The 24296-nt window shown below is 42.4% G+C and overlaps 1 protein-coding gene and 1 non-coding gene across 2 annotated transcripts; one reads left to right on the top strand and one right to left on the bottom strand.

The window, feature by feature from the left end:
- Positions 1–4283: 4283 nt before the first annotated feature.
- On the bottom strand, positions 4284–23498 carry LOC123443772 (small subunit processome component 20 homolog). Its single transcript, XM_045120298.1, has 31 exons — positions 23427–23498; positions 23212–23334; positions 20370–20527; positions 19411–19455; positions 19176–19254; positions 19031–19104; positions 18763–18869; positions 18091–18276; positions 17573–17776; positions 17278–17473; positions 17117–17191; positions 16674–17026; positions 16397–16589; positions 16030–16264; positions 15630–15960; positions 14941–15121; positions 14709–14849; positions 14358–14619; positions 13762–14244; positions 12920–13383; positions 11740–11876; positions 11388–11569; positions 10881–11279; positions 10580–10705; positions 10424–10489; positions 8240–10023; positions 7881–8160; positions 7464–7697; positions 6077–6595; positions 5830–5965; positions 4284–4819 (listed from the first exon to the last, which is right to left on the bottom strand). The coding sequence occupies exons 1-31, from the start codon at positions 23478–23480 to the stop codon at positions 4563–4565; spliced, it is 8064 nt and encodes a 2687-aa protein (XP_044976233.1). The 5' UTR covers positions 23481–23498; the 3' UTR covers positions 4284–4562.
- Positions 5517–5604, top strand: TRNAS-GCU. The gene has a single exon. It is a non-coding gene; the product is annotated as a tRNA-Ser (tRNA).
- Positions 23499–24296: the final 798 nt, after the last annotated feature.

Genomic DNA, 24296 nt, shown 5'->3' with positions numbered 1-24296 from the left:
GATGCATCACGCGAAAACGATGCAAAAACATATAAAGAACGTTACGAACGGAGCTACGGATCAACCGGAAACAACGAAACAAGAAATGGAGTCCTACGGAACAAATCCATCACAACACACTCCAATGGCATACTTCTGGTATTCCCAGGTTGGCAAGTCACAAAACAAACAAGTATGTATGGGGTGGTGCAAGGAATCTCGCCACACCATCAACTATGCACTCACAAGCATCAAAACATCAAAACTATACATTCTGTCCTAAACAGCAACATAGCAGTTTGAGAGCTACATGCAAAGCTATGTGTCAAATAAGATATGTGGCAGAAGCTATTCAAAAGCTCTACAAGCATGAGCAAAAATATAATACAAAGGAGTTACACACAGAAAGATCTACAGCTGCTAACTTGGACAAAAATATCAGTTTTCAGGGACTTAGTGAAATTCTCAGGTTCTCACTAGTTGTTTATAGTAACCCCTCTGGACCTTCCTCTGCCCGACGGTGGCCGAAACAGGGGAAGCACGACGACGGTGATCTACATCAAATTGGGCAACGGCTTGTCGATGGAAGGGAGAAGGGGCTCCCAGGGTTCCATTTCTATACTAAGATCGCCACGGGAAGGTCTACTGCTACGGCTCCACTACGCGCGGCGGCGCCGGTGACAGAGGGGCGCACGGCGGCGAAGACACGGCCCTATGCGCTAGATCTACCGGCAGGGAAGGCGGAGGAAGAAGCTTGCTCACCCACTGGACGAGGACGTCGTGCATGACGGAGAGGAAGTAGAGGAAGAAGTGGAAGAAGCCGCGGCGGAGGGGATCGACGGAGAGGAAGCAGGCCGTCGTCGAGGTAGGGGAAGCAGACCCGATCTGCTCCTCCTAGATGCGAGAACGGATCCCCTTGAGGTCCCGCGTGCTCGCGGAAGTCTTGGAGAGGGCGGAGAAGCACGGCTACGACGGCGAGGAGCTCCTCAAGTCACGGCCATGGCGGAGGAGGCGCTCACTTACCTGCTGCCGACGAGGGAGAGGGAGGAGGAGATGGGGAAAGAAGTGGCGGCGGCTAGGGGGGAACCCTAGGCCTTGCACGAACGCCAAGGGCTATTTATAGGAGGAGGAGGAGGCGAGGGACGCGCGGCCTCGACGTCCGTGAGACGGCGTTGATGTCTGTCGCGCTATCTCTGAAAGAGTCTGACGGAGGAAGGCGACGCCGTCTACAGGAGAAGGGTTGCGCGCGAGGAGGAGTTGGGCCAGCCAGTAGGAGAGAGCCCACTCGAAGGCACCAGATAGAGAAAACAAAACCCACTGGGGTTTTCTATTTACAAAACAAACAGAGGCAAAACAAATGCACAGACAAATCTGTTGAAGCTAAAAATAAAACAAAAATGCCCCTGGTCATAATGAATTATGACCTATTTAAATAAAATATAAAAGGGAATTTTTGGAGCATAAAAATATTTACAAAACAGAATTAATTGGTCTGTTTTGTGAATATTTGCACCACTAAAACATAGTTTCAAAACACTAAATACATAGCATCACATCCACCACAAATCATACTAAAGCATGGGCATTTTTGAAACAGGGATGGAGCAAGTGAAACTTGAGCTTGAGATAAATAGAGAGGGGGGAAGTTTTGTATCCTATTTGAAAACTTGCAAGTTGCACCCCACTTCAAATGCACCACTCATCAACACATCACATACCATCACATATCATCACACCTCATCACCACACCATGGTTCACAAAACAACAACACAAAGAAAGCATGGAATGAAATGGATGCATGCATGCAAAGGAAAACAAGACATGAGCACATGAAATGCCACATGGAATATACTCTCATTGCAATGACAAGATGGACCCACATACAGAAGGTTCCAAATAAGGAAAGTTACACTCTTGGGGCATTACAGTGCTGCTCTTACTGATGAGCGCATTGCTGAGACTCCTATGGAGCTCAATGTTCACCTCTCTGCTACTGATGGTGATCCCCTGCCTGACCCGGCGCGTTACTGTCATCTTGTTGGCAGTCTTGTTTATCTAGTCGTCACTCGTACGGATATCTCTTATCCGGTTCATATTCTGAGTCAGTTCGTCTCTGCTCCCACATTGGTTCACTATAGTCATCTCCTCCGTGTTCTCCGATATCTTCGGGGCACGATCTCTCACCGTCTATTCTTTCCTCGCTCCAGTTCTTTACAGCTTCAGACCTATTCAGATGCTACGTGGGCTAATGATCCTTCAGATCGCCGTTCACTTTCTGCTTACTGTGTTTTTCTTGGTGGTTCTCTCATTGCCTGGAAAACGAAGAAACGGATTGCAGTTTCCCGTTCGAGTGCAGAGGCTGAGTTGCGAGCGATGGCTCTTTTGACGGCAGAGGTGACTTGGTTACGGTGGTTACTTCATGATTTTGGTGTTTCTGTCACTACACCGACTCTGCTCTTATCTGACAGTACATGTGCTATTAGCATTGCGCGCGGTCCTATGAAGCATGAGCTCACCAAGCATATTGATGTTGATGCTTTCTATGTGCGTTGTTGTGCAGGATCACGTCATTGCTCTTCAGTATGTGCCTTCCGAGTTACAGTTGGCGGCTTTCCTGACGAAGGCCCGGACTAGAGCACAACATGGCTTTTACCTCTCCAAACTCAGTGTTGTTCATCCACCATGAGTTTGAGGGGGTGTTAGAGTTATAATATAAGTCATGTACCCTTTTGTATGTATCCTGATATATAAGGGATTTCCTGCATATAGTCCACCACATGTACATGTATATATACTGACATATGGCCTCATGGGAATACAAGTTGCTTATTCCTAACACAAAGTACTTGGTTTATGCGCTTAACTGATTTTTCAAAATGAGGCAAAAGATTTGTCATTTTCATTGATTGAGAAAAAAAGAGTTACCTCGTTAATTCGAGGAGAACCGGGCGAAAGCCTAAATTACTAACACCCCCCCCCCCCCCCCCCACACACACACACACATGGGGCACACACATAGATGACGTGGCCACAAACAAGATCATAGCACGACCAATGACACGATCGTCGAGAGGAAGCACTAGGCAACAAAGCAATATCAAATAGTCGACGACAAGACATGGCAGCTCTGATTTTGCTAACAAGCTTCACATGAGAAAGTTGCAAACCTCGCACCGGCTCAGCTGAAGACTGCCCTCATGAAGTCATTGTTGTCGCAGTGACCCCGCCGCTCGCAGCTTCAACTTCTCTGTCACAACCAAAAACCAACATAGGCACACCCATTGGCGCACCCGACCTTCAACACCACAAGGACAAGCCGTGACCCGGCTCTGCTCTCCACCATCGTCGCTCCCACACGCGTCGCAACGCCACACCAACCTTACCGTCGACCTGGCACCTGCCGACCACGATGATGTGCACGTCCAGTCTGCAGGAAGCACAAATGGGACCAAGAACTCCAAGACGGTGCCCCAAAGACGAAAAACGACGTTGAAGACGCCGCTGCAGCCTGATCCAACCAAGATCTTGAGTTTTGCCCGAAAACCTTGAACCGGGAGAAGAGGATGCAGAGATCACTCTCGCACGGTTGACAGCACCTCCACGACAACCGCGCCATCACCATGCAGGGACCAACACCATGCTTCTTTGTCGAGCAAACCACGGCAAGCGTTCGAGCAAGGATGGGCAGGCTACCACCTTGCACCACGTCATCAGTCTGATCTGGCAGTCCAGAACCCACATAGGCCGCCAACGCTGCATCCCAAACAGCAAAGACACCAGAGCTGCAATCCACCAAAGTACCATTGTCACCGAGGTGCCGAGACAGAAGAGACAAGCCTCCCACCACAAAGCACGTCGCGGCTATCGTGTTTGCCAGCCATCGTCACATCAACCAACGTCCAGAGCCACCGCTCCAAATTCCACCCCTCGTTATTCGACGGAGCTTGTCGTCCCACCATGAAGCCACCAAGCATCACCATGCCCTTGCACCCTGAAATCTAACACGCAAACCTACAACCCCACCATCGAGCCACCGAGCACCGGGCCACCATCACATCACACGCCACACCATTGCCACGCCACCATCAAAACACCGCACCCACAATGTGACCACGCCACCATCAAGAAGACGGGTTGCAAGAGACCAGGGAGGCAAGGGACTTTATACGACGGTGGCACTGAGTCCCGGTGTCACCGAGCCAAGGGTCGGGTGTTCTCTCTGCTCCTAACTGTGAGTGCCTATAAAAATAGAACGTACACCATCGGCATACTCTCAAAAAATAAAAAGTGCACACGCCTCACCTAAGCACAAAAGTATCGTCGCCATTTTTGCACGTTTAGATAAGCAAATTCAATTCATTCACTGGTTTCTACAGGTCATCAACAAAACTGCAATGGTACAGCATAACTTGATCGATATATGCATGTATACATCTAGCATACAAAATTTTCTGCCAGCCGTCTCAAACACCACATGGAACGTGTGGTAAGCTATTTTCAAGGTCCAATAGCCGAACAACATGCCTCACAGAAGTGAACGCTGTACAACTTGCTTCGGCTTGAAGCTAAGCACCAACAAACACTACCTCATCCACCTTCCCATCTTCAACGCTGTTATCTTCCGCTTCTTGTGTTCTCGGTGCTTGGCAGACATTCGCAACTTCCTCTTGGCGTGCCGCGCTGGGTCGACGGCTGCAACAAGCTTCTCAGCCTGCTTTCTGCTCTCCCTCTTTGCTTTCAGGTCCTTACGAACACTGTTGTAAATTTCCACAAACTTCTCAACACCAATCAGATCACGTAGTTTGTCCCTGGTCACCTCTGCTGACTGCTTAACTTCATCTACAAAACAACAGAGTAAAATGTTATACCTTAGGCAAAATTACATGTAAGCTGTGGAAAAAACATGTCTCATTCGGCAGTAGCACAAGTTTTGGCTAAGAAAGTTGAATTTTATGTGTAGCGCAAAGGAGTTGCGATCTCTTCTTATTCCTATAGAACATCTAGTAACAAGAATATGAAATCGTAAATAGCGAAAAAATCTCGTCTTGCGCAGTCTAAGTCTAAGGAAATACAAAAAAAATCGCTTATACAATTTCATCTACATCGAATTTATATATCAGAATAGCGGATAGTGGCATCATTCAAGGAGTCAGGTCTACTTACTTTATGCTTCTTTCCAATTTTATGGTGGATTTAATAAGAACCCTCTTTGCTTTCTTGATAAATAATCGACAAAAAAAGCATTTTTTTATATATAACCTGCTTGTTTTTTATTATAATTATAACAAGTCCTATATGGAAATGCCCACTAAAGAGAAAATCTATTTGATTGTCTCAGTCAATATCGATTTTTACAAAGAAAAAACAACAATTTTCTTCTTCTTTTATTAACATCAAGAAAAAAAATATAACTACATTGGAATTGGCAATATAATTTTTATAGACTTTTGAAAGAAAAAAAAGGATTTTTTTTTGCAACAGTTATTTCTTATTTCTTGCCTATATCATATCACCAAAACCTTTCGCATTGGAACGTGGAGAGATGGCTGAGTGGACTAAAGTGGCGGATTGCTAATCCGTTGTACAATTTTTTTGTACCGAGGGTTCGAATCCCTCTGTTTCCGCTCCCTTGGATCATTTGGGACTTCCAAATTGGAAAGAATTCTGACCCCAGGATTTTCTCATAGATAAATGTACGAAACAAATCCAATTTGTAAGAAAAAATAAAATAAAAATGAATTTTTACTCCTCGCGTCCAGGATTCCAAAGCCAAGGGAACAGAAACATAGGAAATTGGTACAAAAATACGCAACATCCCCCCTTTTATATGAAGAAGAAAAGGATCATACCAGTGATGACTTTCCCAGCAAATCCTTCAGCAACTTTGTACAATGGGGCCAACATGTGAACAGCATAGGTTGAAAATTCAGCTTCAGTTTTTAGTTTTAGTGAAATCATACTGAAACAACTGAACACGATCTTCATCTGCAAACACAGAAATATACAGCAAGTATTAAATATCATATGAAATCGCAGGAATAATATTTCCAATGGTCAATGACTTATTGACTTAGGTGATGACGATATGGTGCTTACATGTGTGTCCTCCATCTGCATTGCAATTTTTCCCATTTTCTTCAGGAGAGAAGAAACAAAGAAAGATGCAAGTTCTTCACAGCTGTCAAGGCCAGATCCAGCTATATCACTACAAGAGGCAGTGCAGAGGAGAAACGTGTTCTTTGCTTTTCTTGAACCAAGCAATTCAAAACCCTCGAGGAAGGCACCATGATCACAAGAACCAAGGCTAGACCAAAACTTATGCGATGAAGTAGTTTGCTTAACCAACACATGCAAGTTACAGATTGAGTATGCAAGATTGTGTACAATTTTCTTATTTTCCGTAGTATCACTTAGCTCCATCCTCAGCTGTTTCAAGAAAGCAGTAGCAATTAGGAATAGCCTGCTTGGTTGGACAAGGAACGATGATGTGACATCCAACTTCTCTTGTTTCCTCTTCTCTACTGAAGCAAAATACTTGGATACCAGAGAGCTAGAATTATTGCGTAACTCAAAATGGGGATGTATCAGTAGCTTGCAAATTGTCATCCATATCGCCTGCAAGTAAAGAAGTGTCACGGTAGCAACAAAATGTATGGGTATCTGTTTCTGCTATTATATAAGTTAGCCATGAACAAGGTTTGCTTTCTGTGAAGAGACATAGTATTACACCAGCTGTGAAATGACAACAAGAGAACCACAACAGCTAGTAAAAAAATCATGACAAGATATAGACAGAAAGAATGCAATAGCAAAACATCAATAGCAAAACATGATGATATTTCTGGAAATAAAATATTAAGAGCACTGCAACAGCTAGTAAAAAAAACACATGGTAACATCTACTCCCTCTGTTCCTAAATATAAGTCTTTTTAGAGATTTCATTAGAAGGCTACATACAGAGCAAAATGAGTGAATTATACTCTAAAATACGTCTATATACATCCGTATGTATTCCTTTAATGAAACCTCTTAGGCCTGGTTTGGTTAAGGGGGGTTGGGGAGGGTTTGAGAGGAAAATCCCCGGGGGGCCGAGAAACCCCACAGATCCTCGGGCGCCCATTTGGTAGGAGGGGTTTGCTTAGCCCAATCCCCTCCGTTCCCCTTCAATCCCTTCCTATCCATGTGTTTCAAAACCCTCCTCGGGGGACTAGTGGAAGCAAATCCTCTCAAATCCCCGGGGTTTTGCTTCCACTAGTCCCCCGAGGAGGGTTTTGAAACACATGGATAGGAAGGGATTGAAGGGGAACGGAGGGGATTGGGCTAAGCAAACCCCTCCTACCAAATGGGCGCCCGAGGATCTGTGGGGTTTCTGGGCCCCCCGGGGATTTTCCTCTCAAAACCTCCCCAATCCCCCTTAACCAAACGAGGCCTAAAGACTTATATTTAGGAACGGAGGGAGTAGTGCTCAAAAGGTAATCATACCTCTGTATTTTGTTTGAAATACAACTCTGGAAAGTGTTCAAGTAAGTTATCCATCATTAGAATAGAATGGTAAGCCTCTTTCCAAAATGGCAGACCAGTTTCCCCAGTTAAGTCTAGTTGTACTCCTCCAGAAGTGGTGCAAGAAGATTCCATTATTCGCTTCGCAACATCCAAAATACTTTCAAGATGTTTACCAATTCCTAACGAGCGATTCCCAACAAGTAGACCAATAACCTGAAAAATATGACGACTTCTCCAGTTCATAAAAAGAAAAACTAAATAAATGCAATAATCACAGATGGAAGTGCTTCTATGCCCTCCAAATATGTGAAAGCGAATTGAGAGCACCATTTGCAAGGCTATTTCAAATTTGTTGCATATAGTGTTTGAGAGATCATAAAGGTAATAATCATTAACCTGGGCTGAAGCGCTCCACAAATTCTGTTTTCCACCAGTGTACCAGGAAAGAGAGTACTCAAAAATAGATTTTTTTCCCTGATCACCAATGCGCCCTAACAGCTTCTTGATTGCTACGACGATCATAGAAGACACCTTCTGTTGCTGTTCATTTGCCAAGGCAACTACCAGATGAAGGAAAAAAGTTTGACCCTGGTCATCAATAATCCTCTGAGGGAATCTGGTAAGAATATCATGGAGCATCTGGAGCACCGCTTCTCTTCCTGATGCATGCTCATAACTGCAAATTTTCAGAGTTAGTACGTCACACATGCAGTGCCAAAGGCAAGCAGTAGTAGCTATTAGATATTCATGCATACCTCAGGTTTGTCAGGAAAAAATCAATATGCTGTTGTAAGCGCTTCCCTGAGAGTGGGTAATTTAGGAAAAACTGTAGCAGAATTTGCATACATTGCTGGCGTATAGACTCTGTTTGAGTTGTAACCATCAATTCTCCTATCCCAACTACAATATCATAAATCTCAGGGGAAACCAATTTTCTTTTGACAATTGCTTTCAGAAGCGATAAAGCAACAGGTGATGGGTTTGTCTGGAGATCAACAAAAATAGGGAAACGGACAAGCATCTGGAGTTGATCATCTGAAAGTGAAATCCTAAATCCTCTAAGCAGATGAGCAAGTAGTTTCAAACAAGATGTGACCAAATGGCCATTAGAATTTCCAGTTCTCTGCGCAATCTCCATTAGTACACTCTTGATAGGATTTGCATTGTCCTTGAGAGATGGCAAAGGAAGCTTCACCAACATGGCAAGACATCTAAAAGTGACAGAAAGAACACTTTCATACTTGGAACTCAGACATTTTCCCAAAAGATTGACAAACGGATCTAACATAGACAATAGTTGCTCATCTTCCTTGTGCAGCTTGATGCTCTTCAACCGATTGCGCAGCAAAGAAAGTGCAAACCTGGTAAATATATAGGAATTTTGTAACCCGCTCTCGCCAAGTTCTAGGAAATTCATTCTGAGAATATTTTTTTGACCAGGACCGGATTCCATATTCTTTTTGCGCTGAGATTCATTCCCTTCAATGGTATCCTCAACAAGGCCATAAACAAATATAAATAAGTTAGAGGTTTCAGTTGATGGGTTGCACTCAACCCCCAAGGCTATACTGTGTAACATCGCCTCAAGTTTCGTTCTTAATTTTGGAGTAAGGTGCTTCCGAAGATGTGCAGAAATCGGCAAGATTAATTTCGAAGAATGTGTCCTGAATGTAATACTCTGAGCAATCAACTTAAGAGTCTCAAATGACATTCTCTTCTTCGTCTCTTTCATTTTGGAGGCAATCTTCTCAACTTCCTTTTGTTCCGCAATATCTCCAAGTATATCACTCTCGACCACAGACAACAAATCTTGTAAGCAATAGTCAAGACTACCATTCATCTCAACAGTCACCGTTTTTGATAATAGAAAATGAAGGGTGTAGCCCAGAACATGTAGCTCATAACCCCTTTTCAGTATCGCCCTCAATATCTTGACCACAAACTGCAAGTAACCAATCCCAAGTTCCTTTAGCGATGCAGCTAAAGCTGACCTTGCTTCATCACGTACACTTTCAAGACGATTCTTGAGAAAGTTGCAAATCCGATGTATGATGCTTGAAAGTTGTGACTCGAAATAATCCACCGGTAGTAACTTGAGTATTTTGAGTGCTACCAGGTTTATGCTTACATTGACTTTCTCTGGATCAGCTCCCAGTAACTTATGGACCTGTGGAAATACTACCTTTCGCAGGTATTGTTGCTTCTCCAAAGAGACTATGGTCGAGGAGAACGTAACAGAAGAATGAGAATCTCCAATCATACCATCAGAATTACTGAAGATATCAGTTGCGGGTTTCATGAAATGGAACGCGTCTAAAACAGCACATATTAGCCTCAAAATGACTTTTTGCTTATCAGGCTTGAGACTCAACTCATGGAAGCATCTCATCAGTATTGTTCTGTAATGCTCCCACTGCACTTTGGCAGCGACAGAAGAAAGTGTATCCAAACATACATCTCTTACATGTTCACCCTTCCCAGCTTTGACATCAAAAAACATATTGAAAAATAGTGGAACAAAGACTTTCATAGTCACGTCCTAAACCAAAAGCAAAAGAACTGAAGTTAGTGTATTAAAAAAGGAGACACCATGAATCAGATGCTCAATCCATTGGAATTTGTTGTGCCAGCTAATATTGAAGATACAATAGTTTTGTGAGAACTAATGAGTGATATTAGCTCCATAAAGCAAGGAGAAATAATCCTGCAGCCAAGTAAGATAGTGCAACATTGCACCGTGGTTAATATGCTATTTCATACTAAATGGTATGAGATCCACCCCATAAACACTCATTATGGCAATCAATAGCAATAGTGACGGAGTGAGCTTTGAACTAAACATTCGAAAGAAATAGGCAGTCGTCTGTGGCAGCTATTCTCTATTCATTTCATCTGATACGTATTTCCACCGAAAAAACTTGGCAATATTTAATATTTACCTCTGAAAAGTTGGTATCTTTCATTGCCTGCCTGAAAAGAGATAATGCTTTGGATCTTTTACCAGCCTGCATTAACGGATACGACCATACAAATAAGAACTACTGTTCTTTGTTTGGAACTTTGGACTCTGAGATGAACGAATTGAGTAAAATTACCTGTAAATGAATTATGTTGTGGAAAAAATCTTCATCCAGATCGTCTTTACAGAGAGGCCTGAAGGAGTTTAAGGACGGTACATGATCAAAATTATAGACCATCTCCCGAAGTAAAATGATCCACTCCTGAAAGTAGAAAAGCATTAATTTCTTCTTTTTAGTTAGTAGCATCGTACTCCCTCCGTCCTAAAATAAGTGTCTTAAGCTTAGTACAATTTTGTACTAGAGCTGGTACAAAGTTGAGACACTTATTTTGGGACGGAGTGATATAATTTATACAAAAGGTAGCCAGAATTTAAACCTTTTGAACTGATATATCTTTAGACATTGCTGTTCCCATATTATGAAGGTAAGTTCTCTCTAATATTTGTTGAATACGGCCTTTCATGCAAATGTTTCTGGAATTATTGTCTCCAGGTTTAACAGTTGTTGTTTCAACAGAGCCGCCGGGGTCATTGTTCATGACTGATGCAGAGAAGCACAGGAATGATTGAAGAGCCCTGGATGCACTTTGCCGGAAAATTAGCTCGTCGGATGACATATCATACACGCAGTGAGATAATATGGCACCTATATGCTCTTCTTGCATGCCATGAAATAACTGCGGCTGAACCGTATCATATGCTCTGATTCTCATGTCATAATCTAGTTCACCTAGTTCTGAGGTTGAAACCGCATTCAGATCTCGCAGTAACCGAGCCTGTAAGAAGGACCAACTATCACAACTAAGACTGTAGATAGGAAAGGAACAGGTACTGGGGCAAAGCTGACTCAGATGACAGTACATCACGAGAAAAGCAATAATTACCAGAGAGGACACTGAAGACTCATGCAATGAAAGCCCATCATAAATATCACAGATACATAGCCGCTGCTCGAGTCCAACAGTCGCAAGCAATGGATTGAGTGCATTTACAATTTTTACACAGACACCATGTCGTAAATTTTGTATTATTCCCCTTACAACATGTAGAGCTTCCAGGCACTCATCTGTTGTATAAAAGACACGATACAGAAGAGGGCAAAACATGTCAAGGTTGCTAGAAGCCTAGAATGTTGCAAGCAAGGTGAAAAATAATGAATGGTCTCATGTCCCATTTGTGCATGTTGAAATACAAATCAGATGTGTTCACAGGACAATGTCTTGAAGATAGGCTTACCAGGGTTCAAATCCTTCTTACTGAAAAACGGAAGCACGAGGTCTACAACATGCTCTGCAGCTGAGGGGTCTGTGATGTAATTTAGCAATAGTTTAAACAACCTAAGTTCACGTTGACCAAGCCATCTCCCAGATCTCCTGTGCATATCAAAAGAACATTCTGAACATAAGCTCCAAAAATGAGTAATAACTTCATTGTGAGGCGTCTCCAGGCAAGAAACAGAATGCCCGAACAATGCACAATTGGTGTGACTAATTTGTATCTTCTACTAACATGTTCAACTGAACTCAAAAGAAAAGCTCGAACCAAAATAAGTTAGTGGTATAGTGAGGAGAGCGGTGTTTTGATCTGAGCCCGGGCATGAACAGTACAGCGATTTTGAATTTTTTTGTGGTGCAAGATGCTCCTGTGTGCAAACTCCGTGCAAAACTTTGTGAAGTTTGGACATTCAAGGAGCTTGTGATAAATAAGACAAATTTCGGATGTCTGAGAAACTATTGAAAATCGCACTGTTCACGTCTGATTTTGTCTTTTTTGCCGGGAGCTCTTAGAATGTCCAAACTTTCCAAATTTTTGCACGGAGTTCACGCACAGAAGCATCTTGCACCACAAAAAAATTGGAATTTTTTTAACTTTTTTCCCATTTTTAATTGAAGTACTGTTCACCGGGCTCATCTGAGCCCGGGCTCCAGCTTGAATTATCGTATAGTGATTTCTTTGGCATCTGAGTAAGTAAGAAGACAACTTTACGGCCCTGACTACTCATAAGGCCTTGTTTGGTGCGCAGGGTTTGAGGAGGTTTGTAGGGGATTATCCCCAAGGGGATCAGAAACCCCGCGATTCCCCGCATGTCCATTTGGTGGACAGGGTTTGTGGTGAGCAAACCCCTTCAATCCTCTCTAATCCCCCTCGATTTCTTCCTACCCACGCGGCTCAGAAACCTTGTCTCATGGCTCAGGGATTTGGCAATTGAGGGGATTTGAGAGGATTGGGTGGAAGAAAGGGATTCACCCAATCCTCTGAAAACCCTCCCTCCACAATCCTCCCCAACCCCTTCCTGCCAAACAAGGCCTAAAGAGAATGCTTGACCATAAAATAGATCAATACAATAATGTTTACACAAGAAGACATGAGCAATTCAGTCCCATTTGTCAGACTCCACACAAAGAAAAGCATATACCTGTGAAGTTCTTTGCGATAATTAACAAAATCATGGAGACTGTTGAGAAGAACATCCATATGTTGAGCAAGAATTTTCTTCACCGAGTGATCTTCTTGCTGCTCCAAATCTTTATCCAGCCTCAAAAGATTCTCAATAAACTCAAGTGCATAGGAGGTGATAGATTCTGACGCTGTCCTCACAGTCAAAATAGAAAATATAGCCGGTACAAGGTTATTTGTCCCTAATAGTGGTGCTAATTTTGGGCTCTGACTCATAACCATGAAGCAAGAAAATAAAGAGCTCGGTTTCTCACTACTGGCAGCCTCTTGTCTGAAGCAGTCAATCAGAGGTTTCACAGAAGCAAAAAAAGTACTCCAGAAGTATTCTCCAAAGTCATGACTTTCATACTGACCAAGTGCCAAGGAAACGATTCTAATACACAAGGACCTAAGATCCTTTAATTGCTTGACTGAGGCACTTGCCTGCATAGAAGAGTGAGACAAGGATTAGTTCAGAGAAGATATTCACGATTTGTCAACACAATGTACGGTACTTTGATCGAAGAAATAATGACGGGTACACATACGATAATTTCGAGTAAGACTTTGACAGAACCATCATAACAAACAGTAACTACACTTGTTGTTATATGCTAAATATGTTAACTAGTTTCTCGCTAAAATATCAGATACTTCTAGTTTAAATTGGGCAAATCATCAACATTTTTTCCCAGGAAGAACAAAACAGCTATTTGGTAGTTCCGCCAAACAACATGGTACAGATCTGTAATAACTAAACCAATATTAAAGGTGATAGCACTGCATATTTTTGCAGGTGATGTTTATTATAACATGACACACCTCAGTATCGTCGGCTACTGTCACCTTGATTGGGCATTCGTTCAGATCTATGGAATTGTCAGCTTCCTGGTCAATCGAACAATCATTATCAGGGTGATTTGATTGTTTACAAGGATCTTTCTCATCCCTGCTGCTTCCAAGATTCCGCATGCAACTCTCCAGCAACCGAACAACAATGATCAATAGAGCATTAAGAAATGGACCTATATGTGTCATGCCGAAAGAACCAAAAATCTCTTCCACTAAATGAAGAAAACCATTTGCCCTTTTCCATGTAAGGCTCGCTAGACAGATGCTGAATGAAGTTCCCACGACATCAGAAATACTTTTAAGTTGGTCGCCGGACTGAGAAGAGAACATTTCAAGTTGAAGGCTCCCAGGGACCAAGGACTTCAATAGCAACAAGAAAAAGAGCTCAAGCTCCTTTGCATCAAACTGCAGAAGGAAACGGAGAATGGCCTTCCGATGGCTAACCCCTGTGTGCTGCACAACAATACAAAACGTATATAAGTTAGCTTTCACATGAACTGAAGTACAAATGTTTCTTTTTTCTAACCATTATGGTCCAAGATAATATGCTAACTAAAGATACCAACCTTTCGAGAACCAAGCAGCTTCAGTTTCCTTATTTTAGGTGTTAAAACACGAATAACCAAAGGAACAACACGACTTCTGTGACATTTCTGAATAGACAAAGAGTCATGTGAAACTGCCCACGTGGTGAGTTCTTCACGGAGAGTTTTCAAGCTGATCAGATTCCTAAGGTTTTGACTGTATGGGATTAGGAATTCATCCTTCCAGTTCAGAATGCAATCCAATGCTTTTGCCTGTATGTCAGGATCACTCTCATCAAGGACCCTGGCAATAAATATTAATTAGTCATAAATTTCCATGCAATACCTCACATGCAGTAAATTCAAATTAACAACATTACAAAATTCACAAACCTTTCAGTTAATATTTCCTGAATAATCTTGCTCTTGGACAGTGATCGAGCATTGCGCATTGCTCGCAACAAGTTCAGCCATTCTTTTAGAATCATTTTCCATTGTTTGCCTTTACACTTGTCAGACATATATGAATCAACACTGTCAAAATCAAGATTAAAAAGGACATTAATAAGGATTGGGGATTCCGTATTCAAGTCTGAGTGGCAGCAACAATGTCTTTCATAAATACCTAGTGATGCTACCATCGGTATAGCCCATGAAGTTTAGAAATAATGGAACAACATGTCGAGAGCAAGACTCAGCAACATCAGGTATCTTTTGGAGGGCTTGAAGCAATAGTGTAGCAATTGTCTCAGGGGGTGTACAGTCAAAATCCGTAGCAAGATATAAGCTGAAGAAGTCAATAATAGCTGCAAAAATCGAAGATTGAAATAAGAAATGGCAAATGCACTTAAGCACATAAACTTGACTTCAAGATAATTACTTAACCACAAGTCCACAACAAACAAAAGGTCTGCAGTCACTAAAGTCACATGCTTATTGAGATCCGAATACCATAACACTTAATAAATCCACCAAACATCATTTCACAAGTTTGGATCTCCTAAGGCCAAATAGTAGGAAATAAAAACTTGGTGAAAGCTTGAAAAGCTATATGTGCAGTTTACAAAGACAGAGGCACAACACTGCCTCAACACAATGGGATGCAAAGCAACAGTGTCTTCAGCAATAAAAAATATTTCTTTCTATTTGTCCTCTTTAACATAAATAGAGTCAGAAATACAGCAATGCAATAGATGGACAGGAGAAACTCAAAATGAAACATGCAGTGAACGAGGACAAAGGTAAATAGAGCATAGGGGTGGGTTTACGTAGAAGAAAAATACAAACAGAAAATTACAGATGGATGAGACCTACATTCTGGGTGGGACACAACTTCCAGCTTCTCTTCGTTTCTCACGGTTAGACCCTTTGACTGGTAAACTGTGATAAACTGAATAAACTGACTCCAAACAAGTTCCTTGTGTTTGCTAACAAGGACAGCAAGACAATCCAGTGCTGGTGGCCACAGATCACTAAATCGATTGTATAAGATGCCAACAATCCCATGCAAGAGAAGAGGTATGTAATCATCATGAACCGTATTAGAAGATAGACTCATTTCTATCCGAGAAACAAAGATAGCAATTTTGCGGCTAGTAGATACTGAAACTGGAGTTGATTCAACAGCGAGAAGAGTATCCACAACCTGATTTCAAGGGAGATGTTAGAATAAAAACAGCAAATAGCAAGTGAAATATTAGCTGCCAGAACGTACATTAGTGTATTTAAGTTCAAGAATTTCCTCTGCAGAATCTTCTGCTTTTCGCCTCTTATGTGGCCGCTCATCATCTGAGCCTAGGCGTTGATCCATCTTTGCATAATAAGATAAAATCCTCAATGTCAAAACACGGACATTCTTATTTGGACTGCTCAAGCTAGCACCAAAAATACAGAATGAATTCAAGAGATTCTGTGGATCAAATTCTTCCGTCATCCCCAGGGAAGTTGCTCTGCTCACGGAAACAAACAAAGAGAATTGAATAACCGTGAAAATTGATCAAAGTAAGTACTCCCTCTGTGTCAAAAAATGTCTTATATTTTGAGACGGAGGGAGTACAAAGTTAGAGCAGAAACAACTTTACCCATGTAGGGAATCCAAATATTCAGCTACAGCAGAGAGTACTTGCGGACATGTGTTGTGCCTCTTGGCAAGAGATAGGAATAAACTTAATTCTGATTTTTTACCGACGTTAACCAGCAGTAGTTCATGGTACGATAATAATGCTGCACCGAGTAGACTTCTCCAGATATTCTTTGGAAGACCACTAATGCTATCTGCATGTTGACAAAAATTGTGCCTTTTCAGAAGACTGCAGATGATTATTGTGACAAAATACATAAATCTTCAAGTGCAATCACCTTCTTCCACCTCAAGTAACAGATCAAGGCTGTGAATAAACTTATTCAGCATTGCTAAACTATCTTGAGGGGCGTCTTTAACATTTGAATAGCAGCGAACAGATGCCCATAGTATAGCAGCTTCCTTTACACTGACCGGATTACTCAAATGATTGCCTGTCTTGACTATATCATCTACTAACTCTATCCATAAACGGACGTTTGAATCACAGAACTTGTACACTTTCTTCTCCCGATCAAGATGACTACCATTAATGTCATGAGGAGTTACTCCATCTGTTGATTTCTTAAATAAATGCAGAAGGATAAAGAGAACTTCCTCGGGTGAAGTCTCAAGAACATTATCCATTGCACTGCAAGGCATCAAATTGCAGAGTCAAATCTTCGTGTGTGGAATTGTACAAGTACTTTTTAAAGTAATAACAACAATTACTAGCGCATACCTCAGTATCTGACTTTCAAAAGCTTGTATAATTTGTGGGCCTTTCTTGAAAAGCTTTTTTATGAAGGCAACCGCGCTGAAACGTCAGAAGAACCATGAGCGGTGCTAGATTGCTTTTGGAATGTAAAAAATATGACCATGGATTTTACAGGCATAATTTACCTCAAATTGGTTAGTTCAAATACAGGGGCGTATATGATGGATAAATTGCAAGAAATAACTGGAACATCTAAAACACAAAGAAGAAAGTCCAAGATACTCCCAAGAAACTCAGATGAAGAAGCCTCTCCTGTGCTGCTACCAGGCCTGACATACTTACGGATCAGCAACTTCACAAGTTCAATAACACCAGCCTTGTCTGAAAAGGGGGGGGGAAATACAGAAATATATTCTAATTAAAACTACCAACAGAACTCAAAACAGTAAAAAGCATATGGATGATGAGCCAAGTTCTTACCGAGCATATCACTCTGCTTGCTGTTTTCTAGAGCAAATGTAAGAAAATCAATCAAGTGTTTCAAATGCCCCAAACAGTCATCCTCAATGCAGCTGTTGATTTCTTTAAACAAGCAAGTATATATCAACGCTAACTCTTTCTGATCCACTTCGTTGCATAATCTATGGATAACACCAGTTATGACCTCACGAGTAGTAGAAGACCCTGCATATTGTGTTAATTCAATGATTACATTACTGAATAATGATGACAATATAAACGAAAAAAAGGCATTTGCAATACAAACATCGCCATTCGTATAATTCACAGAGGATATTTTCAGTTAGTAAATCATGATTAGAACAGTGGACAAATCTAAACTCAGTGAATCAACAATAGATGCATACAGTTCAATTAAACTGAGACGATAATGAGGTAGCCAATAAAGAAATCAACACAGGATCAGTGAAAGTACAAGGCAATGCAGCCAATGGGCATGAAAATTACAACAGTATATGGTCTACAAAGTGTTTTCTGACCATCTGGGAATTTATTGTCGATAGTGAGAGGTATTGACTTGCTCAACAAGAACTTCATGACATTTTCAGCTTTTGAGTGAAGCTTTGTGTAAGTTCCTCTCATTACGTGCCACAGCAACGCAGTCACACCGTCTATCCGTATAGGTGACGACTTTTTAGCAGCCTCACGCAGAGCTTTCTTTAAACCTAAAAAAACAAAAGGGGGGGGGGGGGTAAAGGTAGTTAATATAACAGAAGATAATATACATCATAACAAGGTCTGGCATCGTAGCAGCATTCCCCACACCTTCCCTTTCCAGCCCAAAAATATAAATGCTTGAAGACTGTGTTTAGAGTGTCTGGCTCAACTGGTGGGGCTGAAAGCGAACAATATGAATTGTACAAAGGAAGTGTTCTAAACATGAATCCATGACTCTTACATAAAATAATGTGCCTCGACAAAAATAAGCCACTGAATTGCTGAATACTTGCATACAATATGAAGCTAATGCTAAGAAAGATTAAACTCAGAAGTCTGGTAATCCACCACATTGGAGACGAGATTTACACTATCATCACACAGTAGGCAGGCAGAAACATCACCACTCTTCTCTAATCGAACAAAGGCGGGACTATTCCCACTGTTAAACATGCTATCCAGTTCAGAGAAGTACATAAAAGATAGAACAATACCTTCTGTTAGTTCCTTGTTACGTGCATTCCTCAGCAAAAATGAAACAGATTCAGCCATAAATTCTCTCACATAATCCTTTGGGAAAAATCTCAGCGGAGATGTGATCCTTCAGAGAGGATAAAGAATTTGCAGTAAGTTTGATGGTGGAAATAAACTGGGAAAATGATAAATGCAAGTTGTTTACTCTATCCTGGTAAAGAGATAATAAAATGGGTTCGAGTTTTAAAAAGCGTGCGTAGATCTCATTTCTTGCAGACAAAAACTAACCTGAGAATCTGAACAACATCTTTTACTAGATACTTCTGCAAGTACATCATTATGCGTGACCAAGATGTGAAGACCTGAAATGCAACACATCATTATGTCTTACTGAACCACAATATGTTAAAATCAGAATAATAAGATATTCTACCTGCTCCAGGATTTCAGGGTCACGATCACCCCCATCACTAAGGAGAGCCAAAATAGCACTGGCGTGTCTTGCTAGAAACCTGCAATCGACAAAACGGGAAGAAGTTTAAATTCTCTTAAGGAAAGAACCAAATAAGAATGCTGATGAAAGTGCACAAGGAAGTATGAAGCCATAAGTAAACAATCATGCATTCATGCTAGATGAATATTAATACTATTTGAATTAGGAAACCCACGGCAAAAATTCCTCTAGAATATCCCTGGCGAGTTCAGCAATTAACCTGCATGTAAACAAAAATTCACTTTAGACCTCCAATAATAGCTAAAATGGTAATTAACACCAACAAGACACAAGAATGTAGCAAACATAACATTTGAACAACCAGACTCTAGTACATGATACTGAAGTCCAGAGTTATGTATTAAAGACACCCACAGTAAATTTGAAAATGACGCCAGAATACTGAACAAGGAAATTCAAGATCCCCGCAGTAAATTTCAAAATCAAAACAGAAATATGGGACTGGCAAACTAAATGAGGGATACTCTAGGTGGAAGTTTACTTTAGGCATCACATAACAAAGAAGTTTAAACATTATATGCATCATGCAAGGGCCAGCGCATTGCAATTCAGTATAGCCCTGCTGGCACTCATTTGAAATCTTTGAAGGCCAGGCTTGGCATCATAAGGAAGGAATAAGTTAGTACATTTGATTGCAGACGATACAATATTTCAACCAATCAACTCATGAAGTCATGAGAGAGTAGTTCAGCAGACCTTTCCAAAATCCCATGTGTTAATGTTTAAAACAGTTTAAGTGATCCAGAAATATTACATAGCCCCAGCTCAGTAGGCTCAATTTAAATATATACCAAAGCATACATTGATACATACACATGATATGGCATATACAACAGCCCATACAACTATATACAAAAAAGTCCACAACAACTCCACAGCAGCAAGTCCTGGCAGATGATCGAAGAATATGTTAAATTTGAGTTCCTTTCCAGCTTTCTTTGCATGAAAGCTTTTGGAAACAATGTGGGAGGCGACATCTAACTTAGATCCGAAATGAAAATATTCAGTGTAATACCAGTCATTCTGCTGTGAAGCAAACGACAGCACATAACATGTTTAAGTACCACCAAGTCACTTCATTAAAATAGATTCGTGAAACGATGACCCGCTTACATGAATATTGGCTCGAGGGACAATCGTGCCGCCATATTTACTCGTTGTAGCAGCCCAGAAAATATTTTCTCACGGTGCAATACGATTTGTGGCAATGTCTGTACCAACGGTATCATCTCATCGTAAAACGAGATGAAGTCTTCTGCAGTATTCAGCTCCTAAATCACAAGAACGAGACAAAATTAAGAGGGTAGCAGAATGTTTGTCAATCACTAAAGATGTACGATTCACGGAATAAACTTCCACAGAAGCTAGACAGAATACAAACTCAGAAATGTTTCCATGTGTTAGGAACCTTAATTCTAGATCGCTACAGGTCATTGCACAACCAGACACAATAGAAATGAATGAGCAAACATCATCATCACGGCAACTTCTCACTCTCACGGTCTCACAATCATACAAAGCTAAACTCCAGACATTCAAAAATCAGAACCAAAAGCTGACAAAAATTTCCGCCCAAGGCTTCATCATCTGGAGTTGAACAGGGTTGAGGGTATGGCTTCTGTAAAGATATATACATAATATATATTTTTCCCATTTTGATGTATCCCTTCTCTTGGATTATTAGCTTGTGTGAAGAAAACAGTTTGAACTGGTTCCTAGTCGATGAACTCTTCTACCGTACAGCTGTTTGGGGATCAAAAGGATGTAACTTTCAGACAAGTCAACTGCTGGGTGGATATTTAATTGTGGACATTAAAACAACAAAAGGGATGACCATTTGTCAGTTTATGTTCCTTTAATGGTCTGGATTTCATTGTTATGTGTAACTGAAATTCTGCAGTAGATCTACGATCATGATGTGGCATGACCGCATGAGTAGTTGCAACCTTTGGACATCACCATAAGGCCTTGTTCGGTTAAACCTCTCTCGGAGAGGCTTGAGGCCTCGTTTGGCACGAAGGGATTCAGGAGGTTTGGAGAGGAAAATCTCCGAGAGGGTCAGAAACCCCACAGAACCTCGGGCGACCATTTGGTAAGAGGGGTTTGCTTAGCCGAATCCCCTTTGTTCCCCTTCAATCCCTTTCTATCCATGTGTTTCAGAATCCTCTTCGAGGGACTGGTGGAAGCAAAACCCTGAGGATTTGAGAGGATTGGGTGGAAGGAAGGGATTCACCAAATCCCCTCAAACCCCCTCCTCCCCAAACCTCCCCAATCCACTTCTACCAAACAAAGCCTGAGGCCTCGTTTGACACAGGGGGATTCAGGAGGTTTCGAGAGGAAAATCCCCGGGAGGGCTAGAAACCCCACAAAACCCCGGGCGCCCATTTGATAGGAGGGGTTTGCTTAGCCGAATCCCCTCCATTCCTCTTCAATCCCTTTCTATTCATGTGTTTCAGGATCCTCCTCCACGGACTGGTGGAAGCAAATCCCCGAGGATTTGAGAGGATTGGGTGGAAGGAAGGGATTCACCAAATCCCCTCAAATCCCCTCCTCTCCAAACCTCCCCAATCCACTTCTACCAAACAAAGCCTGAAGAGGTTTGGAGCGGATTGAGGAGGAATTTGACTTGTAGGGGATTTAATCCTCTCCAATCCACTCCAATCCCCTTCAAACCCCTTGCAACCGAACAAGCCCTAAGGCCTCATTTGGTTAGGCCTCATTTGGTTAAGGGGGATTGGGGAGGTTTAGAGAGGAAAATCCCCGGGAGGGCTAGAAACCCCACAAATCCTCGGGCATCCATTTGATAGGAGGGGTTTGCTTAGCCCAATCCCCTCTCTTCCCCTTCAATCCCTTCCTATCCATGTGTTTCAAAATCCTCTTCGAGGGACTAGTGGAAGCAAAGCCCCGGGGATTTGAGAGGATTGGGTGAAAGAAAGGGATTCACCCAATCCCCTGAAATCCCTCCCTCTCAAAACCTCCCAAATCCCCCTTAACCAAACGAGGCGGACGGCCTCGTTTGGTTAAGGGGGATTTGGGAGGTTTTGAGAGGAAAATCCCCGGGAGGGCCAGAAACCCCACAGATCCTCGGGCGCCCATTTGGTAGGAGGGGTTTGCTTAGCCCAATCCCCTCCGTTCCCCTTCAATCCCTTCCTATCCATGTGTTTCAAAACCCTCCTCGGGGGACTAGTGGAAGCAAAACCCCGGGGATTTGAGAGGATTGGGTGGAACAAAAGGATTCACCCAATCCCCTGAAATCCCTCCCTCTCAAAACCTACCCAATCCCCCTTAACCAAACGAGGCCTAAGGGGGATTGGGGAGGTTTTGAGAGGAAAATCCCCGGGAGGGCCAGAAACCCCACAGATCCTCGGGCGCCCATTTGGTAGGAGGGGTTTGCTTAGCCCAATCCCCTCCGTTCCCCTTCAATCCCTTCCTATCCATGTGTTTCAAAACCCTCCTCGGGGGACTAGTGGAAGCAAAGCCCCGGGGATTTGAGAGGATTGGGTGGAACAAAGGGATTCACCCAATCCCCTGAAATCCCTCCCTCTCAAAACCTCCCCAATCCCCCTTAACCAAAGGAGGCCTAATGTATTATACAAGGTTTGTCATCTCCTGAGATTCAAAAATTTAACAATAATATGAAGGCACATAATAGAAATACCAAAATATATGTCAAATTCATACAGAGCAGGTAAGAAAAATTGTCTTGGCTGGTGGGGTTTGAATCTTTTGAGTTCTATTTCCACTGATATCCAAATTGCAAACCGTCGCCAACATTCAAGTGCATCTACCACAATTACCGAAGTATATGAAAAATATCAGGAAAAAAAAAACTAATTAAGGCGATTAAGCTTTCCCAATGTTCTAGGCAGCAAATTAGCTTTCCCGTTGCTCCAGGGGTTGAATTATGCATACACAAAATACATAAAAAAGCAAGAGAAAGAAGAAAAATGCTTACCCTCCACTCCACCAGAGCGTCGAGGAAAAACGAGGAACCGCTCGAGGGCTCCGCCTTAACCTTATCGATGCTACGGTACACATTGATGTCTATTTCCCCCACCCGCTCCGAGAAGGTCTTGAACTGCACAAACCCACACATACCTCATTAGCAGCCGTAGAACCCATCCATGGAGTCGATTTGCCTGGGAGCGAAAGCGCGACGGATGCTCTTACCACGAAGCGCTTGCTGCTGGACGAGGACGTGTTGAGGCCCTTCACGGACGCCATGGCCGCCGGGGGGGGGGGGGGGGGGGCCTACGAGGGGAAGAGGGGAAGGGAGGCGCGTGGGGACATATGGGGGAGGAGGTTTAAGCGACGAGCAGCAGCAGTCTAGGGTTTTCTGGCGATGGTGAGGAAAAGAAGACGAGATGGCCTGTCACACCTACGCGGGCTTCCTCATTGGGCTTTGATAGCTCCAAGGCCGAACAGAGAAGTCCATTTTTCACCCTCAAATGTGGCCTGATGGGCAAATAACCCCTAAACTCCAATTTGGTACGATTTTCGCCCCAAAATTCTTAAAACCGGATAAAAATTTCCGTCAAATGGTTTATTGCTGACTTTCAAATTTTAGGCGGTTTTAAAAGATGATTAGGCATGACACTTTTGACATGGCATTGAATCGAATTTTTCTTGGTTACAACGGACCACGAGTGGCTCGATTCCTTCTTCACGTGCTCCCTTCCACAATCTTAACAATGTTTTCTTCCGTGCCAAAATCTGATGTCAACACCTTCTTCTCTACCGAGTCGGCTGATTAGTGTATGATGATGAGGACGACGTCATAGCAGTCGTCGTCGTCCAAATCTTATACCTTGCTTTCTTCATCGTCCCTGGTACACTTCCTCACCATGGCGCATGGTTCCCAAAGAAACGAACGTCTCTCAAATGTTGTAAATTCCTTTTCTCAAAAAAAATGTAGGTTACGACCCTTGCTTGAAGCAAGCCGCGCGACATGAGGCCACGCCCTTGTGGGGATGTGGTTGTGGCCTGGTCTTGCACACAATGGTACACCTGTGCAGCGAGTTTGAAGAAGGCCCATGAGTT

This window comes from Hordeum vulgare, chromosome 3H, assembly GCF_904849725.1.
Source record: "Hordeum vulgare subsp. vulgare chromosome 3H, MorexV3_pseudomolecules_assembly, whole genome shotgun sequence".
Taxonomy (NCBI): domain Eukaryota; kingdom Viridiplantae; phylum Streptophyta; class Magnoliopsida; order Poales; family Poaceae; genus Hordeum; species Hordeum vulgare.
This window is presented reverse-complemented; position numbering and strand designations above follow the sequence as displayed.

Excerpts from the sequence above, each read along its gene's own strand:
- LOC123443772 (XM_045120298.1), bottom strand. The coding sequence starts at position 23,480 with ATGGCGTCCGTGAAGGGCCTCAACACGTCCTCGTCCAGCAGCAAGCGC. Across the intron at positions 16,590-16,673 it reads GTTACTTGAGGTGGAAGAAG|ATAGCATTAGTGGTCTTCCA; the intron begins GTGATTGCACTT and ends GTCAACATGCAG. Across the intron at positions 15,961-16,029 it reads TTGAACTTAAATACACTAAT|GTTGTGGATACTCTTCTCGC; the intron begins GTACGTTCTGGC and ends CCTTGAAATCAG.